This window comes from Eschrichtius robustus, chromosome 7 (assembly GCF_028021215.1).
Source record: "Eschrichtius robustus isolate mEscRob2 chromosome 7, mEscRob2.pri, whole genome shotgun sequence".
In the NCBI taxonomy this organism is placed as follows: Eukaryota; Metazoa; Chordata; class Mammalia; order Artiodactyla; family Eschrichtiidae; genus Eschrichtius; species Eschrichtius robustus.
In genome coordinates, this window is record NC_090830.1 from 15,129,717 (window position 1) to 15,150,585 (window position 20,869).

Here is a 20,869-nt window from a genome sequence, read left to right on the forward strand (position 1 = left end):
ATACTGCTGTATGTTCTGAAACTGTCTTACAGTATTCCATTTCTTTTAAATTTCTCTAAGTTTTTCTTTAAGACTGAAATCAACCATTATGCTTAGAAATATACTTTGTGATGAGTTGTATAAGGGTAAGCCTATAAGAAGGTTGTGTTGTGATGAAATCTCCAAATGATTTTACTCACAGTATAATCCCTGAATTATATATACATTTTCTATAGGACTTTAGTTGATCATTTGGTGTGTTTTATCTTGTTTCAATAAATGTCTTAAGTATCAATATATAAACCATTGGTATAGAGAGTATGGCAAACAGCTGTGTGTCTGTACTGTTGCTCTCATAGGTGGGTCCAATGTTTAGTCCAATAACTAAGAATATTCTTATACCTTCACCTCTAAATCATAGTTTGTTATTTTACAGAGTGTGGTTTTTGACACCTCTACCAAGAATGAAACTATTGCCCGGGAAGATAAAACCAAATTGCTAAAAGCTGCTTTTCTGCAATACTGCAGGTATAACAAGTTTTTAAAATTACTGCTCTTTTGATGTCCGAGGACACATGTTCCTGACATATGCTGCTTATTTGTTGATTAGTGGGAGCGAGTTGGAGGAGTGAAGCCATCCAGGAGAAGATGTTTTTCTGAGCTTTAGCACTTTAACAAACTCTTGTTCTGAACTTGGTAGCCGCAGGAGGGTTCCAGCTAGGCTGGGAAAAACCTGGTGTAACACAGCCTCTCCACTCGATGGAAACAGTGTCCCACTAGAAATGGTGGTCACGAAGACAGCTTGCAAGCATGCTTTACGTATAATGTGAGGGCAGTGAAGTTGCATACAAAGGGTTATCATCGCTGTTGTGAAGGAATTAGGCTTGGCCTGTTGGTTGAGTTCTGCTGTGTAGACATCACCATAGAACTCAGTGGCTTATTTAGTACAGCTTCTGGCCCTGGGTCTGGTTGTTTGGGGCTGTGCTGGGGTGGCAGTTTTCCTGGTCCTGCCTGGGCTCGCGCATGGTCTGTGGTCAGCAGCCAGCTGTCTGGTTACACTTGCTCCCGTCTGGGGACCCTGGCTGGTCAGCTCTGTCTGCCTCATGTGGCATCTCTTCCTCTAGCAGGCTGCCCTGGCCTGCTCACAAACCTCAGGGTTCTGGAAGTGGAAGAGAGGAGGCCTTGCTGCACAAGTGCCCTTCGAGTCTCTGCTTGGTCACATTTGCTAATATCCCGTTGGCCCCAGCGAGTCCCGGGGTGAGGCCCCGTGGAAGGACGCTCGCAGGAGGGTGTGTGCGGGCTGGAGGAAACAGCTGCACTCGCTCTGTCACACTGGCTGCCCCTGTACAGTCATTTCAGTTCGTCCTACACACACATTCTGCATGTTCTGTATCTGGTACCTTCCATTTATATTGGAATGAATACTAAGGAGAATTGTGATCCAGCCCTTGCTCTGTCCCTGATTAGCTCTGTGAGACTTTGGACAGATTGCTTAATGTTTCTGGAATTGGGGTTTAGCGGATCTTTGTTTTGAAGAAATATTCAGATTTTACTGCCTCCATTTTCCCCGCTCTCAGCTCATGGTCCCGTAATTGCACTCCTAGTGGTGTCTGGCGCGTGGCGGCTCCCTCTCACAGAAGGGACACCCTTGAGACTTCGCAGTGCGTTTACAGGTTGAAAATTCTCTGCCATCGTAGTGATGGTCTACTGAGCTTAATTTCCTGTCCAGAAGAGGGCAGTTTTTTTGTTTCTGTTTTTAAATAGTATTCTTTTAATCTTGTTCTGTTGCATGGTGTTCAGTCTGACTGCCAAGATTTGGATTAATGCTATGATTTTATCTTGTATAAATGTATCCTTTAATTAACAGTTCTGTCAGACTTGTGGCATCTCAACATTTAAATGGTTATGGAGTCACTGTACTAGTTTCCTGTGCCTGCTGTAGTGAATTGCCACAAACTGGGTGGCATAAAACAATAGAAATTTATTCTGTCACAGTTCTGGAGGCCAGACGTCCAGAAGGACGGTGGCAGCAGGGCCGTGTACCCTCTGAAGGCTCTGGGGAAGGGTCTTCGCTAGCCTCTCCCTTAGCTCCTGGTGATTGCGGGCCGTTGTTGGCTTTCCTTGGCCACGTACGCCTCCCTCCAGCTGTCTCTATTGGCATCTGGCCTTCTTCCCTGTGCATCTGTCTTCACGTGTCCTGATAATGACACCAGTCATTGGGTTTAGGGCCCACCCTAATCCAGTATGACCTCATTATAAACTTAGCTGATCGTATCTTCAAAAACCTTATGTCCAGATAAGGTCACGTGCTGAGGTTCTGGGTGGACTTGGGTTTGGGGGAACACTATTCAACCCAGTATAGTCATTTCTAAATGTTTTACTGGGGAAGATGATTAAGTACGAAAAGGGGTCCCTGACCTCAAGTGCTCAGAGCGTAGTAACCTCAGGACCGGTGTTACTGGGCTTCTAACACAACTGTGCCTTCTACTTATCCTGTTTAGCATAAAGTACCATGAGGTTAGCAAGTAATCATTTCTGGGGTGGTGCCAGCCAATAGTCTAAAACAATTAGCCTCTTCACAAATGGGATCATGGAACCTTGAAAGCGGCATTGCTCAGCCTTCTCACTGCTGACGTTTGAGGCCGGACGGTCTTTGTGCTCAGCCTTCTCACTGCTGACGTTTGAGGCCGGACGGTCTTTGTTGTGGGGCCGTCCTGTGCGCTGTACGGTGTTCAGCAGCGTCTCTGGCCTCTTCCCGTCTGATGCCGGTAGCCTCCTTCCCCCCAGCGCGTGGCAGCCAGAGTTATTTTCAGGGGGTCAGAGCTGCTGGATAGAACTCTCAACTGTTATCCGTTCAGTTTTTTGCTAAGGTAATATTACTATTTTTATAGCATGGTTTCTTTGAAATTAATTTTTATATTGTTTTGATTTTCATTTTACTTATTATAAATATAAAAGCTTTTGTTCATGAGAGTTTTAAGAAACTTAGTCTTTTGGTTAAAATAGTTCATTATCGAGTGATCGTGCCATAGTCCACTTTGTATTCCCATGACCTCTAGCATAACTAGGTTTCCGGCTTCAACCTTGCCTTTAACACTTTGCGGCAGTTTTTCTGTGTTTCTCTGGTCGGCTCTGTCTCCTGTTCTGCAGAGACCATTTCAACCCTTTCCTCGCCTCCTCTGCCTTCCCATTTCTCTGCCCCTTTCCCCCCGAGGCAGCTGACTCAGGCTCCTGTTCCACAGAGATAGTAGAAGCCATCAGAGGACAACTCCCTGTCCTTAGCGCCCGCAAACTTACCTGCATCCCGACTCCTCTTCCCCTTTCCCTCCCTGGGGAGTAGGAAGAGGTGTTCTTCTTCCTAAGGCCAGTCTCTCTGCTCTGAGTGCCGTGATGTCCTGTTTCCCTTGAGACTGTACTCTCTCAGTTACTCCCCTTCTATCTTTGACCCTGTGCTGGCCTCTTCTCATCAGCTGTTAATCATATTTAATCTGCCATTTTTAAAAAAGACCAGTCTTTGACTTGTCCCCCTTTGAGCTGGCACCTCTTCTGCTTGTTCCTGTTTATAGCTAAGCTGCCTGAAACGTTGTCTCCAGTTGTTATTGTCTTCCATATTTTTCTCTTTCTACTCCCTGCACCATCTTTCCTCCTTCCTTGGCTTCATTTGCTGAAGAAGCACAGCCCTGCCTTGCTCTGGGCCATTACATACAAATGAAGAACGTTCAGAAGCAGTTGTGTGTTCCACAGGAACCTAGTTGTAACACATCTGAAACTGTGCTTGGCTTCCCCAGAGCTTATTCTTTCTTTCCTAGCCCCTGTTCCAGTGGCAGGTCCTAGCAGCCACAGTCAGTTGTTCAGTCATCCTTACACATCAGACCCAACCGATGGCCTGAATTTCCCGCCTGTGTCTCTTTCTCAAAGCTGTCTGCCTGTCTCCTTCGCTGCTGCAGCTGCTGCTGGTGGAAACTCCCGTCCTCTCTTGCCTGGATAGATTTCTGCAGTAACTTCCTCACTGGATTTTTCTCTCTCCTGTCTGACCCCCCATCTCCATAGCATAGTTAGAATGATCTTTTAAAAATAGAACAGATCGCGACATTTCCTTCTAAGCTCAAACTCCGTCACATGCTTTACGAGACCTTCTGTGCTCTGCCCTTTGTTTCTAAGAGGTGTGCCTTGGACCCTTCTTCCCTCTCTCCTCACTGGGTGATCCTCTCTCCCCCAGGGCTTCCGTTCTCTGCTGGGATGCAGGCGTACTTCTTAGAGGTGTGTCTTGTGCTCTCCGCCGCTGTGTGCCCCTCCCACACTCACCCCAGCCTCCCTGCGCCTCTTCCTCCAGGAAGTGTGCTCCGCCCCTTGGGGGTTTTGGTTTTCCCTCTGTGCGCTATGTGGCCTCTGCTCTTTCCCTGTTTAGTGTGTGTGTGTAACTGCTTCTTTAATGATCTGACTCCTCACACCACTGTATACTTTGTGAAGTCTTAGGACTGTGTTCTGATGTTTTGTTTATTGTTCTGTCTCCAGAGCCTGCGTATTATCAGTGTTCAACATATATCTGTTGAATTAATGAATGCATAATTGTCTCCCTTTTAAATAAATGTTATTAGAAGTAATAAACTTTGGGCTAACATATGGGACTTTTAATTTCACAGTTAACTTTTTCATGATGAGTTTAATCCTTTTTTTTAAAATTTTTATTGGGGTATAACTGCTTTACAATGGTGTGTTAGTTTCTGCTTTGTAACAAAGTGAGTCAGCTATACATATACATATGTCCCCCTATCTCCTAATACTTTTACTTTTGATACTTTTGTTTTCTGATTTTCTTTCAGAAAAGATGTAGGTGGTGCTCAGACGCTGGTTGACGAGCTGTTCTCCTCTCACTCTGACTCGGACTCCGACTGTGAACTAGACAGAGCTGTTACCCAGATCAGCGTGGACCTGGCGGACGACTACCCTGCTTCCGATCCGCGGTGGGCCGAGTCTGTGCCCGAGGGTAGCGGCATCCTAATTCTAATGTTACGGGGAAGGATATGCTGGGTCTTTTGTTCAGGCGTTTCTCAGTGTAGGGACATCCTAATTCCAGTGTTACGGGGAAGGATATGCTGGGTCTTTTGTTCAGGCGTTTCTCAGTGTAGGGACATCCTAATTCCAGTGTTACGGGGAAGGATATGCTGGGTCTTTTGTTCAGGCGTTTCTCAGTGTAGGGACATCCTAATTCCAGTGTTACGGGGAAGGATATGCTGGGTCTTTTGTTCAGGCGTTTCTCAGTGTAGGGACATCCTAATTCCAGTGTTACGGGGAAGGATATGCTGGGTCTTTTGTTCAGGCGTTTCTCAGTGTAGGGACATCCTAATTCCAGTGTTACGGGGAAGGATATGCTGGGTCTTTTGTTCAGGCGTTGCTCAGTGTAGGGACATCCTAATTCCAGTGTTACGGGGAAGGATATGCTGGGTCTTTTGTTCAGGCGTTGCTCAGTGTAGGGACATCCTAATTCCAGTGTTACGGGGAGGGATATGCTGGGTCTTTTGTTCAGGCGTTTCTCAGTGTAGGGACATCCTAATTCCAATGTTACAGGGAAGGATATGCTGGGTCTTTTGTTCAGGCGTTTCTCAGTGCATATTTTTTATTTTCTGAAGCAATTTAATATTAATTCAGTATTTTATAAAAGTTGTAACTTTGCTTATGGTAGATTTTGAAAAGGGCTCAGAACAGGGAGCCACTGGATGGTCTTAGTGGTTAGGATCTGGAGCTTTCACTGCCATGGCCCGGGTTTAGTCCCTGGTCGGGGAACTGAGATCCCGCAAGCCGTGCGGCACGGCCAAAATAAGAAAAATAAAACCACCTCATCTATTTTACATACATACATGCATATATACATAAAGGGCTCAGAACAGGTCTACATAGTAGAATAGAAACTGAGGAAACACTGGAGCAAATCCTGCATGTTCTGTCAGAACAGATTAATCAGCCCTACTTAGCTTTCTCAGCATTTTATTTCTAAAAGGAAATTGGTGGCATAGGTAGGCATTTGACACTTGCCCCAAATTAAATGATAATTTTAGCATAACTACTGAATTTGGCTAATGGAAATTATGTGCTTCTCTAAGAGCAGCAGTGGTCAGATCTCAGCCTGTAGAAGTGGGCATGTGTCCTCCTGTTCGCCCTGGGTGACTGTCCCTCTTACCCTCCATGCAGCATCGGGGCACTCGGGGGTTCCCAAGGACCATGGAACTGTCACAAACATCCTTCCTCTCCCTAATTTCCTGCCTAGCAAGCAATTCTCGTTAGAGTCTTAGGAAGAAAACATCAGTGCTCACCTTCTTTCTTTGACTGTTTTGAGCTGTCAAGCTTAGAATGATACGAGTGATGAAGCTAATAATAACATATTTGTGTTTTGAATAAATACGGTATGAATTGTATCAAACCCCCAAAAGTTTCGTCTAAATTTTTAACCTCTTGGGTATTGTAATTAGTAATTGCATTGAAAGGTTAGTACTTTCCTTTTGTATAGATTTTTCTTAACTCTTAATAGCAGTGCTTTCTGTCAAGCCAGTGTATTATGTTTTTGTCTTGTTATTATGTTTCGCCAGAAGCACCTGGGTTCAGCAATACGTCTTTGATTATTCTCCACCAGCTCGAAGACAAGATGAAAGCCCATTCTTTCCTTATGGACTTCATTCACCAAGTAAGCCTCCCAGTTGCTGTGAACAGGGATGGCCGGACACCTGGCTTTATTGTGCCTTTTGTGGCTCGCTCCAGGACAGTGGGAGACCCTTTCTCACTAATTCTGAGGTGTTTCATTGGGTGGGCCATGACTAGTGTTGTCCATTTTCTTTGCTGACTTAAGTAAATAATTCCAGGCCTGTGTGGAGGCCTGTTACTACAAGAGTCAAAGCTGCTTTGAAAATAGGATAAAAAGGAGAAAAATAGTGTATTTCAGCAGAAATGTTATTTCAGCTTTTCTTGTTACATCCTATGATACCCTGCTTTTCATTCGGATTTCCTGTGTGCTTTTATACAAAACTTAGGTTTTCCTGAGTTGATTTTGTATTATTAGAAAGACAGTGAAGAATCTGAAGGCGGTGACAGGTTTTTCTACGTGGATGTTTAATTTCGAGGTGCCATTAGCATCAAATACTCATTTAGAGTATTCTTTTTTTTTAAAATTAATTAATTAATTAATTAATTAATTTATTTATGGCTGTGTTGGGTCTTCGTTTCTGTGCGAGGGCTTTCTCTAGTTGCGGCAAGCGGGGACCACTCTTCATCGCGGTGCGCGGGCCTCTCACTGTCGCAGCCTCTCTTGTTGCGGAGCACAGGCTCCAGACGTGCAGGCTCAGTAGTTGTGGCTCACGGGCCTAGTTGCTCCGCGGCATGTGGAATCTTCCCCGACCAGGGCTCGAACCCGTGTCCCCTGCATTGGCAGGCAGATTCTCAACCACTGCGCCACCAGGGAAGCCCCAAAGTATTCTTTTTTTTTTTAAGGGGTAAGGGAATTCCCATTTATATTGAGCCTAATAATAGAAACTGTTTTTGCTGCTAGACAGAGTTGTTACACAAAATCACCCATCCTTACCTTGTTGATCAGTTGTGGCTCCCAGGCATAATCCAAAAGAATTAATTTAAATCCGTTTTTGCATATTTTTTCCCAGAATCAGTATGCCTCCTCGTTAAAGAGACTGAAGTCAGGGCCGCCTAATAGAACCTTCTGTGGTGATGGGACTGCCCTGTGGCTGTGCCGCCCAGCATGGCAGCCTCAGTCCTGTGTGGCTGCTGAACACTTGAAATTGTTGCTGCAGCTGAGGAACTGAAGTTTACTAAATTTAAATTTAATTAACTTAAAGTCACCACTTTGCTGGATAGTGGCTACCTTATTGGACAGTGTGGTTCTAGAGGATTCCAGAAATACCTTGGTTGTTTCTAACACCTCATTCTGCTTCAGTTTTAATGCACGGTCTGGCTCCAGTCTGCTCTTACTGTCTGGGCAAGAGAACTTTATTTGTTCATTGAGTCTCTTCTTAGTGTTTTAGGTGGGCTACAGATCAATGGGGAAAAAACATGTTTTCTCCTGATGTAATTGTCAAGTGTTATCAGTTAACTCTTAATACATAACAAATACCCCAGGATGTGGTGGGTTAAAACAACTGTGGGTTAGCAGGGCAGTTCTTTGCTGATTTCCCCGGGCCCTCTCCTTGAACTGCATTTGGGGTGGGCTGAGCTGGCAGGTCCCCAGGTGTCTCTCGTCTGACTGGCAGTCAGTGCCTCCGTCCGCTGGGGCCTCTTGGTTCTCCCCCACTTAGTCTCATTCTCCTCTAGGCTGGACTGGCCTCCTGTGGTCTCCAGGCGGCGCTTCAAGGGGATGAACTTAGAAGCTGTAGGCTTCAGACGTCACATATTATCACTTCCACCAAAGCGACGTTGGTCGAAGCAAGTCACAAGGCCAGGCCAGATAAAAGGGATTGGGAAATTGATTGTGCCTCTTGATGGGAGGAGTGGCAAGGTCACGTTGCAGAAGGGTGTGCGTGCTGGGGTGGGAGTAGTCCGTGGCCCTCACATGCCACACTGCGGGGATGCTAAGTTATGGGGGAGGGGGGTGCGAAGTGGGGGGAGCCATGGAGTTGGAGCCGTTGCGGCATCTCTTGGCACAGCCTCCCTGGGCCTCAGACCCTCGTGGAGTCACACGGCTCTTGGCAGCAGCGTCCGTTGTGAGGGAATGTCTAGCCAGATCTAAAAATCCCAGTCTGCCTGTGCCTTTATATTTCCTTTAATATTTAGAGCTTATGTCATTGAAAGGTTTACGTTAATAATCAGGAAAAATGTACAACTGGATACTTGTATCTAAGGAAATAATTCTGAATATAAAACTCTTCTCCTCAAGCCAGAAATGGGCATCAAGCAAATCAGAGGCAGCTGATGCAAAGGGTCAGAGACCCCCCCCCCCCCACCCTCCCCATGGCTTTAGGGTTCTGGAAGATGGAGGCTGCTGCTGAGTTTCTAGTTCTGAAGGTCTGGAGTCTAGGGGAGTTGATCAATGTAGCTAGAAAAGAACAATTTTATGATTTTGATAACCATAAACAATAATTTGAGGAATAAGATAGGTAGAGACAATAGTAGTTGACCCTAATCTTAGAACAGGAATGTCTGTACTTTCTTACAGGTGTAAATGGCCCTGGCTGAAGAGAGAGAGAGAGAGAGAGAGAGAGAGAGTGTGTGTGTGTGTGTGTGTGTGTGTGTGTGTGTGTGTTAGGAACAGCCCCAAAAACCAATAGACGGAGGTCTTTCTGGGGGAGGATGGGGCCAGCATCTCTGTACCCAGTGAGCTGCTGGTGGAAATGTGACTGCGTTCTCCTGTATGTTACTGTGAATGCTTTCTAAGAATACGTGTTCGTCTTGTCACAAGGTCGGCTTGTTTGGACGTCTCGGCACTTTTCCAGTGAGAGGGCTGCCAATGGCCACACGGCTGCTGCTCTGTGAACACGCCGAGAAGCTGGCCGCCGCCATCGTCCTCAAGAACCACCACTCGAGGCTTTCCGACCTTGTGAACACAGCGATACTGATGGCTTTAAACAAGAGGGACTGCGACATCCCGTGCAACCTGACCCCCGCAGACGTCTTCTTCAGAGAGGTGAGATGAGACCCGTCCTCCCCTTAGTGCGGCTCTGGAGCGCCGTGCCATTTACGGAACGGGCCCCTGGCGAGGAAAGGATTGAGGACAAAAGAGCTCCTTGAAGTTTTAAATTGGACTCCATGTTTTCTGGGTAAATTATCCCTCAAAAGTATCACTCATTTATCGCTTTCCCTGTAAGTTAGGGCTTGTAAAGATGACTACAAAGTCTTCCCTATCACGTCTGGATGTTTTCCTTGTGTTTCTCCACACCACGTCTTGACTCTGCCCCGGAGGGCATGTCCGTGGTGGGCTCCCCTGCCCCCCGGCTTCTGTTGTTCTGATGAAGGTGCAGCACCATCAGGTCAGAGCTTGGAGCTGTCGTCCCCAGCTTCCTTCCTTGCTGCTTCCACCTGTTTGCTGTGCCTGCTGTCCGACCAGGCTCCTCTCAGGCCGCCCTCTCCGCCCCTCCAGCGACTGCTCTGTCCCAGTGCCCCTTCAGGCCTGGACCTAATCGTGGCTCCCCGTCTTGCTAGCCCGGGGCTGCACCATCCCGCCTTGGTCCCCTGACTCCCGCCCACATCTTTGTAAACAGTCCCTTCACTAAACTCTCCTCAGCTGCCCGCTGGGATCCTGCTCTACACCTCACTTTTAAAGTCAGATTTATTTTCAGAGGAAAAGAAAAACCTGCCGTAAACTTGGGAGGGAGAAAAGATGAAGGTGCTGGCCAGCTGGTGGCAGCCGGACGCTGGTCAGAGCACACAGCTCTGGTACCTGAGTGACACCTCACAGCCTCATGAAAGGCAGGGCTGACTTTCCCGTCTCCCTTTACAGGTGTTGACGCCAGGACTCAGGGGCCGGTTGACCCAGCTGAGACCCTGGCTCTGAGCCGCCGTTCAGCAGGCTGTTTTGGGGGTGCTAGTCAGTCGCTCCAGGAGTCTGTAGCCCTTCACTAGGGCTGCTCCTTCTCCCTCTGTGGCATTGTCTGAGTTTAGAAGCAGTGCTCGCTCTTCCCCCAGCTCTGTGGGACTTGGGATTGTTTTTTGCATTTGGGAAACTTTTCTGTCTGGTGCCTCTAATTTTATCTCCTTCTGCGTGCAGTCTGGCTGTCATCTAGCATCTAACAGCCTGTGCCAAGGGTCTCTTCTACTCTGAATATTTGATGTACTGCAACCAAAAATAAGACACTGAACTATGTTCAGTTCTGTTGACTCCATAAATGTATTTAGTTTGAAGAAGGCCTCATTTTTATGCATTTGGGCTTTTTTTCTAGGGAATGTAAGGCAAAGCACTTTTCTGTTTTATTTTGTTTTTTAATCAAGTATACCTGAAATCTGAATGAAAAAAAAGAGAGACAAGTCACCTCAAATTTCATGATCTAACCAAACTGTTGTCATTTTTGTGTCCTTTTTTGTCTTTATTCATACATAATTTTACATGATAAAGTTTTTGTTTTTCTTTTTTAATTATTAATGACGAATTGAGCAAGAGCCTGGTTCCTTTTTCTGCTTTGGATCAAAGTGTAAAGCATACTAGTTAATTAAGTATAAGTACATTTTTCCAATTAACTGGAAAAAAAAAAAGGGTCTGGAAATTATCAATTGGATGAATACATAATTCATGAGTAGCACTGTAGGAATATGATAGGGAAAAAAAAAAAAAAAACTAAAAATGTGATTGGTTCCTCAAAAGAATGCTCCATATGGAAGATAGTAATGTTTAAGACTGTTTACATCACCATTTATCTTAATTTCTCTTTACATTTACTGGTCTTAAGCTTCCTTTGGGTGAAGTTCTAAAGGTCCCCCCACATGGCATAACCATAATAAAAAGAGAGAGCTGAAGAGGGTATGCATGTGTTTAGCGAAAAAATATGTATCAATTTTTTTTTTCTTTTTACCTGTGTCCATCCACTTGGGAGTGGTAAATTACATTACAAACAGGTATGCATTTTAAGAGAAGAGCTTGTTAACCCAAGTCAGGCTCTGATTGGTGGGCTGTGTAGAGGAGATGCGATCTCTCAGCCCTGGATAGAAGGTAAAATAATACAGACTCTGCTTGAGGGTTCACCCTCGACCTGTCGCCAGTCTGGAAGGAGCCCCCGCACCTCCTGGGGCTCTGTAAAGCGAGTTAACTGCTTCAGAACAGGCCCTCAACAGTGTTGGTACAGCTTATGAGCAATGTTTGAAACCACTGAACATGTCACTCACGTGGTAAAGCTGTCTAGCAAGTGTCTTGGCATTTTATTTGCTTTTATATTATTTCCTGCCTTTTATATCACATATGCTTTCATTATCTTTTTCACATTAACAGTGTAAAAAATTCTTACAGATTCAAAGTGCCAGAGGTTTCTTGCTAGGGCTGTTAGGATGCCTTTGACTGACATCAGAAATACTAAAGGAAGAAGAGTGATTTTGTTTGGGCTCCACTGTGCATGTGTTTATGAATTGTTCCTTCAACTAGTTTGTAAGCTCCTTGAGGGCAGCAAATCTAATTTCCATTTCTTCTTATCTCTGAGCGTTCAATGCTATGCAAACTCTAAATGCCAAGTAAATATCCACTTGATAAATAAAGGGGGAAAAGCTTAACTGTGGGCTGAAACTGGAAACAAGTGTTTCAGTGCTTAACATTTTTGCACAGTTACCGTCATGTTTTAATTAATGACAAAAAATAGAACAGTTACAAGTTATGTATTTAGTTAGTTTCTATGTAGCTACTGCTGTTCTACAAACATTTCTATTATGCCTAAAGAAAAGAAGTTCTTCAAAGGAAGAAATAAGCAAGTTCATTGGTTGGATAACTATTTTAATCCATTAGTTCATTCGTTTAATTCATTACTTTGGGGTCTCGCATTGTTATGTGACATCATTTGTAGCCTAGTACTATTTAAAGGTGGCATTGAGCCCTCATAGCTATAATAAACAAATATTTCAGTTACTTGATATTTAAATAAAAAATCTACCGGCTACCAATCCAGAATTTGCTTGTTTATCAGACTCAGTTATTTGGGCTCTCTACCTTTTAAAGTTAGGAGATTCTCACTTTTCTTGGTTTTTGAATTTGTTTTCATCACTGACCGTCCCTTTGACTACTGAGCAGAGGGTGTGACTTAGTGAGGAAAGCCTGCTGAGTCGATTCCAGGCAGCTGAGCTGTAATTGTCACCCATCAGTATGGTTTCTGTTGCTAGTAGGTGCCGTCTCTGTCCTCCCTCAGGTGTCCCAGGTGGATACCATCTGTGAGTGTTTACTGGAGCACGAGGAGCAAGTCCTGAAGGACACGTCCTTGGAATCAGTCGAATGGGCGGAGGTGGTGATCAGTGTGAACAGTATTCTCAAGGTACAAACGCGCAGTGAAGATACCAGCAAATCAAAGCCCAGACTGTGGATAGAGGAGAAAGTGGTCTCCATACTCCTACTTTGCATCACCAGTAATCCATAATGGTTTAGCCATTTGTTAATTCCAAAAAGTTAGGAAAACCTCAGTCATTTTATCAGTCAGTTAATATACATTTGAGTGTTTGCCTTGTGCATGTTAAAAGTTTCTATTTGGTAGAATAAACCTTTTATTTGGAGAAGGACATGTATGTCATTGCAAATGTATTAATGTTACTGTAACTGTCCGCTTTTTAATTACACAAAAGCTCACTACTTATATTATTGATTAAAATGTTTCATTTAATTTTAGCTCATGGACTTCATAGTAATGGTTTTCCTAGTTCAGTTACCATAGTTTTCTAAAATTGAAGTTAAACTGTAGAGTAAAACAAATTTCAAATGCAGAAAGAATCAAAAAGTAGTCCTACAGGCCTGTGCCGAGTAATTTTTTGTAATAATAGACTTGATGTTTCAGAGTATCTTAGAGATCCCGGGATCCCTTGCTTCCTGCATGTGATAACACATTTCATTTTCCAGGACATGCTGCAAGCTGCTAGTCACTATCGACAAAATAGAAGCTCCTTGTACAGAAGAGAAGAGCCACTAGAAAAAGAACCTGAGTATATTCCATGGACAGGTGAGATTGCAAGCACTGAGCCCAAATATACTGATTCATTAGCAGTTGTTCAAAATATATTTCTAATGGTCTGTTATTTTCGGAAGCCATATCGTTCTCCTAGTGCAAGTTTGTAAGTGAAATGAAAAATAACATAAGTGCCATCTCCAAAATGAGTAGTTCTTATGAAAATCGCTTTATCGCCTTGGAATAATTTGTAGATCTCTCTGTAACTCATTTTTTTAAACTGGTACTCACGCATCTACTAGGTTTTAGTACGTATAGTTATTCATAGCAGCAGGCCCTGGATGTACTGACTGTATTTTTTGTTGATTTGATACAAGGAAGTAAGTGGAGTAGCATTAAAGGAATTTAGAAGGAAGAAGAATCATGTTTACCTGGCTTTGCTGAGGCCGTCCTCATAGAGAAGATGGGTTTGAGCAGGACATAGAGAAGTATCAGCTGACCTCCTGTTTGATTTCTTTTTCCATCCATCAAGGCTGACGGGATATAATTTTTAGGCAGTTGGTCTTTCCCGTAGCCATTATAGAATCCTTACTTGTCATATTGTGTGATTTTACAGCAACAAGTGGTCCTGCCGGCATCCGAACAGCAATAGTGCGCCAGCATGGGATTGTCCTGAAAATGGTTTATCCTCAGGCAGACAGCAACCTCCGAAACATTCTGACAGAGCAGCTGGTAGCCCTGATTGATTGCTTCCTGGATGGTTATGTTTCTCAGCTCAAGTCTGTGGACAGATCCAGTGATCAAGAAAGATATAACAATCTGGAAATGGAATACCTGCAGAAAAGATCAGATCTCTTATGTCCGCTTCGTAAGTGCCTAATATTTAGTGAGGGCTGTGGGTCTTGAGTCTGCAGAACGGATGTAGGAGCCAAATCATTCATGCAATGTGTTATGCAGTATAGTGTCGTTAACCCAGCTGTAGCTCAGAGCTTAAAGCACAGCTTTCCTATGTACACCTTTCTGTGTTCATTTATTTAGCCTCGTCATTACTTACCAGGTAACAATTGTCCTAGATGGTGTTAAAGATGATTTAAAAATGAATAAATTAACAGCATGTGGAGACTGCTTACCATCTCAGACCTTCACAGGAACAGCTAGACCGCAGGGTAGAGCAGACAAGGGTCGTTCCAGGGTCGGGAGAGGTGGTACGGCTCTTCAGCAGAGGACACGAGACGGTCACAGCCAGGATTCAGAGAAGTAGCTTGTCTTGCTACGTGAAGGAAGGGAATAGCATCTTAGGTGGGCAGTGATGAAGCAAGGGACTGAATTTACATCTTTAATGAGTTTATATGGATTATGAAACTAAATGCCAGTAACTGGAAAGGTTTCTATTAATTATTTTTAGTATATAATATGAAGAAAGGTAAAATTTCAAGGAATATTTTTCTTATTACATACTAAGTTTTCGCTAACAGGATTTTTTTCCATCTGTTCTCATGTCCATAGTCACACTAGGCCAGTACCCATGGGCTGCTTCGTTAGCAGAAAAATACTGTGACTTTGATATCTTAGTACAAATGTGTGAGCAGACTGACAACCAGACCAGACTGCAGCGCTACATGACACAGTTTGCTGATCAGGTAACGAACCCTGGGGGTGTAGGCAGTGGATCCTGTAAGAAGGCTTTACCATTTCAAGTCTTACTTGGGGTTTTTGGAAGATGGTACAGTCTTTTTGCAGATTACCAGATACTAATTTGTACATTATGTTTCTTTGTAAGTAGGTAGACAATTCTTTATATATAAATATTACTGACGGATTCTTTAACCTTTGAAAAATATGTTAAGACTTTTATTTCTATTCTCATATTTTCAGTTATAATTAAAAGTACTTAGGGATATGGATATTGCTAGAGTTCTAAAGTTTGAGAACTTGAGTAGCATGGGATGCTACTTTTAGAGAGCTCAGATTTCCGTACACCTAAGATTCTTGTTTTCCTTCTTTGACATGCTTCCCATTTTTGTTTTTGTTTTTTTACGCTTACCATTTTTTTTTAAAGTTCGCATTGTGACACTATTCAGGTAAATTTAAGTTGTTCCTTAAAGCCAGTCTATTCAGTCAGTTGATCTTTATGTAAAAACTGAGTTTTTTTCTTACTATAAAGGTAACATTGTATAAAATTCAGGAAACCACTATAAACAAAAAAGAAGATAAAAAAATCGTTCATAATTCTACCACCCAGAGAGAACCCTTTTTAACATTTGGTTTGTATTCTTCTAGTCTTTTTACTCTACCAAACATGTTTTGTTAACTGCTTATTTCACTTAATACATAACAGACATTTGTCCATATCATTAAATATTACACAACCACATTTTTAATGGTGTTACGGTATTTCATGGACTGGATGTAACTTACTCGATCAGTACCTGATTGCTGGACATGGCTTATCTCGTATTTCACAATAGTGCTGAAGTATGTACTTTGTGCCCATCATAATTTTTATTCTTTTTAAGGATTCTTATTCTCTGTTGACATTTTCCATCCTTTTGTGCTTTGTTCCTTTTATTTTCTTTAATATGTTTACTAGTTATTTTAAGTCCTTTTGTGCTAATTCCAAAGTGATCATTCTTAGGTCTGCTTCTGCTGCCTGCATATTCATATTTTTCTGCTTCTTATGTCTTACAATTTTTTAAAAAATATTTATTTATTTTTCTTTTGGCTGTGCCGGGTCTTAGTTGAGGCACGTGGGATCTTCGTTGCGGTATGCAGGATCTTTTTTTCTTAGTTGCGGCATGCGGACTCTTAGTTGTGGCATGCATGTGGGATCTAGTTCCCCGACCAGGGATTGAACCTGGGCCCCCTGCATTGGGAGCACGGAGTCTTACCCACTGGACCACCGGGGAAGTCCCTTGCAATTTTTTAAATTGTATTTTCGACATTGTATATAAAAGAACCGTAAAGACGGAAATCAATGCTGTTCTTTCCCCTGGGAGGCAGGTAAGATGAGAGGCAGATCACTCAATTCATCAAGAATAGAGGTGGGTCAGGGCTTGACTGCAGCTTCCGTTACATTCATTCATTTCTGGTTTCAGATGTCTTATGGGGCTGGTGTGTTCCTTGCAGAATTCCCCCTTTAGTGGAAATCTCTCTTAAGTACTGTGAGACTGCAGGACACTTTTGTCTTCCTTTCCAGCCCAGCCTCTCACACCACCCCAGCATCCAGCAAACGTCCTGTGGGGAAACTGGATGTGCCTCTCTAGATCCTGATTTATTGTGCCAGCCCACATGGACACGTGGCACCCAGTTCTGCCCCTGAGAACCTTTCATTCTGGAAGGAAAGCGTCTCAGTACTGTCCAGTAGAACTTTCTGTGGTAATGGAGATCTTGCTCATATGTGCTGTCCCAAATGGAGTCTCTGACCACAGATGGCCTTCAAGTACTTGAAATGTGACTGGTGTCTCTGAGGAACTGAATTTTACATTTTAGATTAAGTTTAAACAGCTACATGTGACCAGTGACTGCCATATTATTGGACAGCACACATCTGTGTGACCCTGAGCAAGATCCCCTTTCTGAATCTGAATGTCCTCATTTGTTAAATGAGGTGATTTGAGGACCCTACAATGCAGGAAATGAGTGTTTAAAACTGGATTTCTATTCTGGAGTCTAAGACCTTTGGGAGAAATTTAATACTTTATTATCAGAAATGTATTTTTAAAAACTGTATTACTATATATTATTGAATTCTTGGCTTTGTTCTTTATAGAATTTTTCAGACTTTCTCTTCCGTTGGTATCTGGAGAAAGGAAAGCGAGGCAAATTATTATCTCAGCCTATTTCTCAGCACGGACAGTTGGCCAATTTTTTGCAAGCTCATGAACATCTCAGCTGGTTACACGAAATTAATAGCCAAGAATTAGAAAAGGTAAGAAGGATTCAGTTATATGGAGCAGATTTAGGCAATTTTTTGTTTAGTTTTAACTAGTTTAGTTTTTTGTAGTTAAATACAACTTATGGATTTTTTAAAAATGTGTATCTCCTATTCTCTCACATAATTTGATAAAAGTATTTTTCATTTATGATGGTATTGCCATTACTTGTTATATCTCAGTAAAAAAAAAAAAAAATGAAGCGTATTGTGATTCAACTGTTATTACAGTAAAATAAATCACAAAAACTTTAACACGTAATTAGCAGTTATTGGCCTTTTTTTGTAATGAGTATTTTCTTGTAATAAAAATGTTCAAATTATCAGTAAAAAGTGTACATGAATTAAAGTTTGTCCTTGACAGGGTGTTGACGTGAGAGCAAATGTTGGGTTTTTTTTGGGTTTTTTTGGCTAGGCTCCTGTTACAGCCCTTTTTTTCTTTAATTGGGGTATAGTTGTTTTACAACGTTGTGTTAGTTTCTTCTTTACAGCAAAGTGGAGTTCCCTGTGCTATACAGCAGGTTCTTACTAGTTATCTATTTTATACATGTTAGTGTATATATGTCAATCCTAATCTCCCAGTTCATCCCACCCCCCACTCCCTACCCCCCACTTTCCCCCCTTGGTGTCCATACGTTTGTTCTCTACATGTGTGTCTGTGTCTCTGCCTTGCAAACCGGTTCATCTGTACCATTTTTCTAGATTCCACATATATGCGGTTTTGGTATCAGGGTGATTGTGGCCTTATAGAATGAGTTTGGGAGTGTTCCTTTCTCTGCAATTTTTGGGAAGAGTTTGAGAAGGATGGGCGTTAGCTCATCTCTAAATGTTTGATAGAATTCACCTGTGAAGCCATCTGGTCCTGGACTTTTGTTTGTTGGAAGAGTTTTAAACACACTTTCAATTTCATTACTTCTGATTGGTCTGTTCATATTTTCTATTTCTTCCTGGTTCAGTCTTGGAAGCTTATACCTTTCTAAACATTTGTCCATTTCTTCCAGGTTGTCCATTTTATTGGCATAGCATTGCTTGTAGTAGTCTCTTAGGATGCTTTGTATTTCTGCAGTGTCTGTTGTAACTTCTCCTCTTTCATTTCTAATTTTATTGATTTGAGTCCTCTCCCTCTTTTTCTTGATGAGTCTAGCTAAAGGTTTATCAATTTTGTTTATCTTCTCAAAGAACCAGCTTTTAGTTTTATTGATCGTTGCTATTGTTTTCTTTGTTTCTATTTCATTTATTTCCTCTCTGATCTTTGTGATTTCTTTCCTTCTACTAACTTTTTTTTCTTCTTCTTCTTTCTCTAGTTCCTTTAGGTGTAAGGTTAAATTGTTCATTAGAGATTTTTCTTGTTTCTTGAGGTAGGATTGTATTGCTATAAACCTCCCTCTTAGAACTGTTTTCGCTGCATCCCATAGGTTTTGGGTCGTCGTGTTTTCATTGTCATTTGTCTCTAGGTATTTTTCGATTTCCTCTTTGATTTCTTCAGTAATCTCTTGGTTATTTAGTAATGTATTGTTTAGGCTCCATGTGTTTGTGTGTTTTACGTTTTTTTCCCTGTAATCGATTTCTAATCTCATAGCATTGTGGTTGGGAAAGATGTTTGATATGATTTCAATTTCCTTAAATTTACCGAGGCTTGATTTGTGACCCAAGATGTGATCTATCTTGGAGAATGTTCCGTGTGCACTTGAGAAGAAAGTGTAATCTCTTGTGTTTGAATGGAATGTCCTGTAAATATCAATTAAATCTATCTGGTCTGTTGTGTCATTTAAAACTTGTTTCCTTATTTATTTTCATTTTGGATGATCTGTCCATTGGCGTAAGTGAGGTGTTAAAGTCCCCCACTATTATTGTGTTACTGTTGATTTCCTCTTTTATAGCTGTTAGCAGTTGCCTTATGTATTGAGGTGCTCCTATGTTGGGTGCATATATATTTATAATTGTTATACCTTCTTCTTGGATTGATCCCTTGATCATTACGTAGTGTCCTTCCTTGTCTCTTGTAACATTCTTTATTTTAAAGTCTACTTTATCTGATATGAGTATGGCTATTCCAGCTTTCTTTTGATTTCCATTTGCATGGAATATCTTTTTCCATCCCCCCACTTTCAGTCTGTATGTGTCCCTAGGTCTGAAGTGGGTCTTTTGTGGACAGTATATATATGGGTCTTGTTTTTGTATACATTCAGCAAACCTGTGTCTTTTGGTTGGAGCATTTAGTCCATTCACGTTTAAGGTAACTATCGATGTATATGTTCCTATTACCATTTTCTGAATTGTTTTGGGTTTGTTTTTGTAGGTCCTTTTCTTCTCTTGTATTTCCTGCTTAGAGAAGTTCCTTTAGCATTTGTTGTAGTGCTGGCCTGGTGGTGCTGAATTCTCTTACCTTTTGCTTGTCCATAAAGCTTTTGATTTCTCTGTCAAATCTGAATGAAGTCCTTGCTGGGTAGAGTATTCTTGGTTGTAGGTTCTTTCCTTTCATCACTTTAAATATATCGTACCACTCCCTTCTGGCTTACAGAGTTTCTGTGAGTAGTCAGCTGTTAGCCTTATGGGAGTTCCCTTGTATGTTATTTGTCATTTTTTCATTGTTGCTTTTAATAATTTTTCTTTGTCTTTAGTTTTTGTCAATTTGATTACTGTGTCTCGGTGTGTTTCTCCTTGGATTTATCCTGCCTGGGACTCTCTGCACTTCTAGGACTTGGGTGGCTATTTCCTTTCCCCTGTTAGGGAAGTTTTCGACTATAATCTCTTCAGATATTTTCTCGGGTCCTTTCTCTCTCTCTTCTCCTTCTGGGACCCCTATAATGCGAATGTTGGTGTGTTTAATGTTGTCCCAGAGGTCTCTTAGGCTGTCTTCATTTCTTTTCATTCTTTTTTCTTTATTCTGCTCCATGGCAGTGATTCCCACCGTTCTGTCTTCCAGGTCACTTATCCGTTCTTCTGCCTCAGTTACTCTGCTATTGATTCCTTCAAGTGTATTTTTCAGTTCAGTTATTGTAGTATTTATCTCTGGTTTTTGTTCTTTAACTCTTCTAGGTCTTTGTTAAACATTTCTTGCATCTTCTCGATCTTTGCCTCCATTCTTTTTCCAAGGTCCTGGATCATCTTCACTATCATTATTCTGAATTCTTTTTCTGGAAGGTTGCCTATCTCCACTTCATTTAGTTGTTTTTCTGGGGTTTTATCTTGTTGCTTCATCTGGGACATAGTACTCTGTCTTTTACTTTTGTCTTTCTGTGAATGTGGTTTTCATTCTGCGAGCTGCAGAATTGTAGTTCTTCTTGCTTCTGAGAGCAAATGTTCTATACATGTCTCTTTTCCCAGTAATTAGTGTGGATGGCTGATATTTTATGTGTAATTACTCTCAAAGTATGGTACTGATGTGTTTTTAGGCTTGCTA

At 42.2% G+C, this 20,869-nt stretch overlaps 1 protein-coding gene across 2 annotated transcripts in view; it reads left to right on the forward strand.

Annotated features, from left to right (window-relative positions):
• Positions 1-20,869, forward strand: part of NUP133 (nucleoporin 133) — a 48,958-nt gene that overhangs the window by 18,184 nt on the left and 9,905 nt on the right. For both annotated transcript variants that reach the window (XM_068547649.1, XM_068547651.1), the window contains 9 exons: positions 416-507; positions 4,803-4,966; positions 6,564-6,658; positions 9,374-9,598; positions 12,792-12,914; positions 13,490-13,589; positions 14,152-14,403; positions 15,042-15,175; positions 17,305-17,463. In XM_068547649.1, coding sequence (XP_068403750.1) covers positions 416-507; positions 4,803-4,966; positions 6,564-6,658; positions 9,374-9,598; positions 12,792-12,914; positions 13,490-13,589; positions 14,152-14,403; positions 15,042-15,175; positions 17,305-17,463 — 1,344 coding nt within the window. The remainder of the gene's footprint in view (positions 1-415; positions 508-4,802; positions 4,967-6,563; positions 6,659-9,373; positions 9,599-12,791; positions 12,915-13,489; positions 13,590-14,151; positions 14,404-15,041; positions 15,176-17,304; positions 17,464-20,869) is intronic.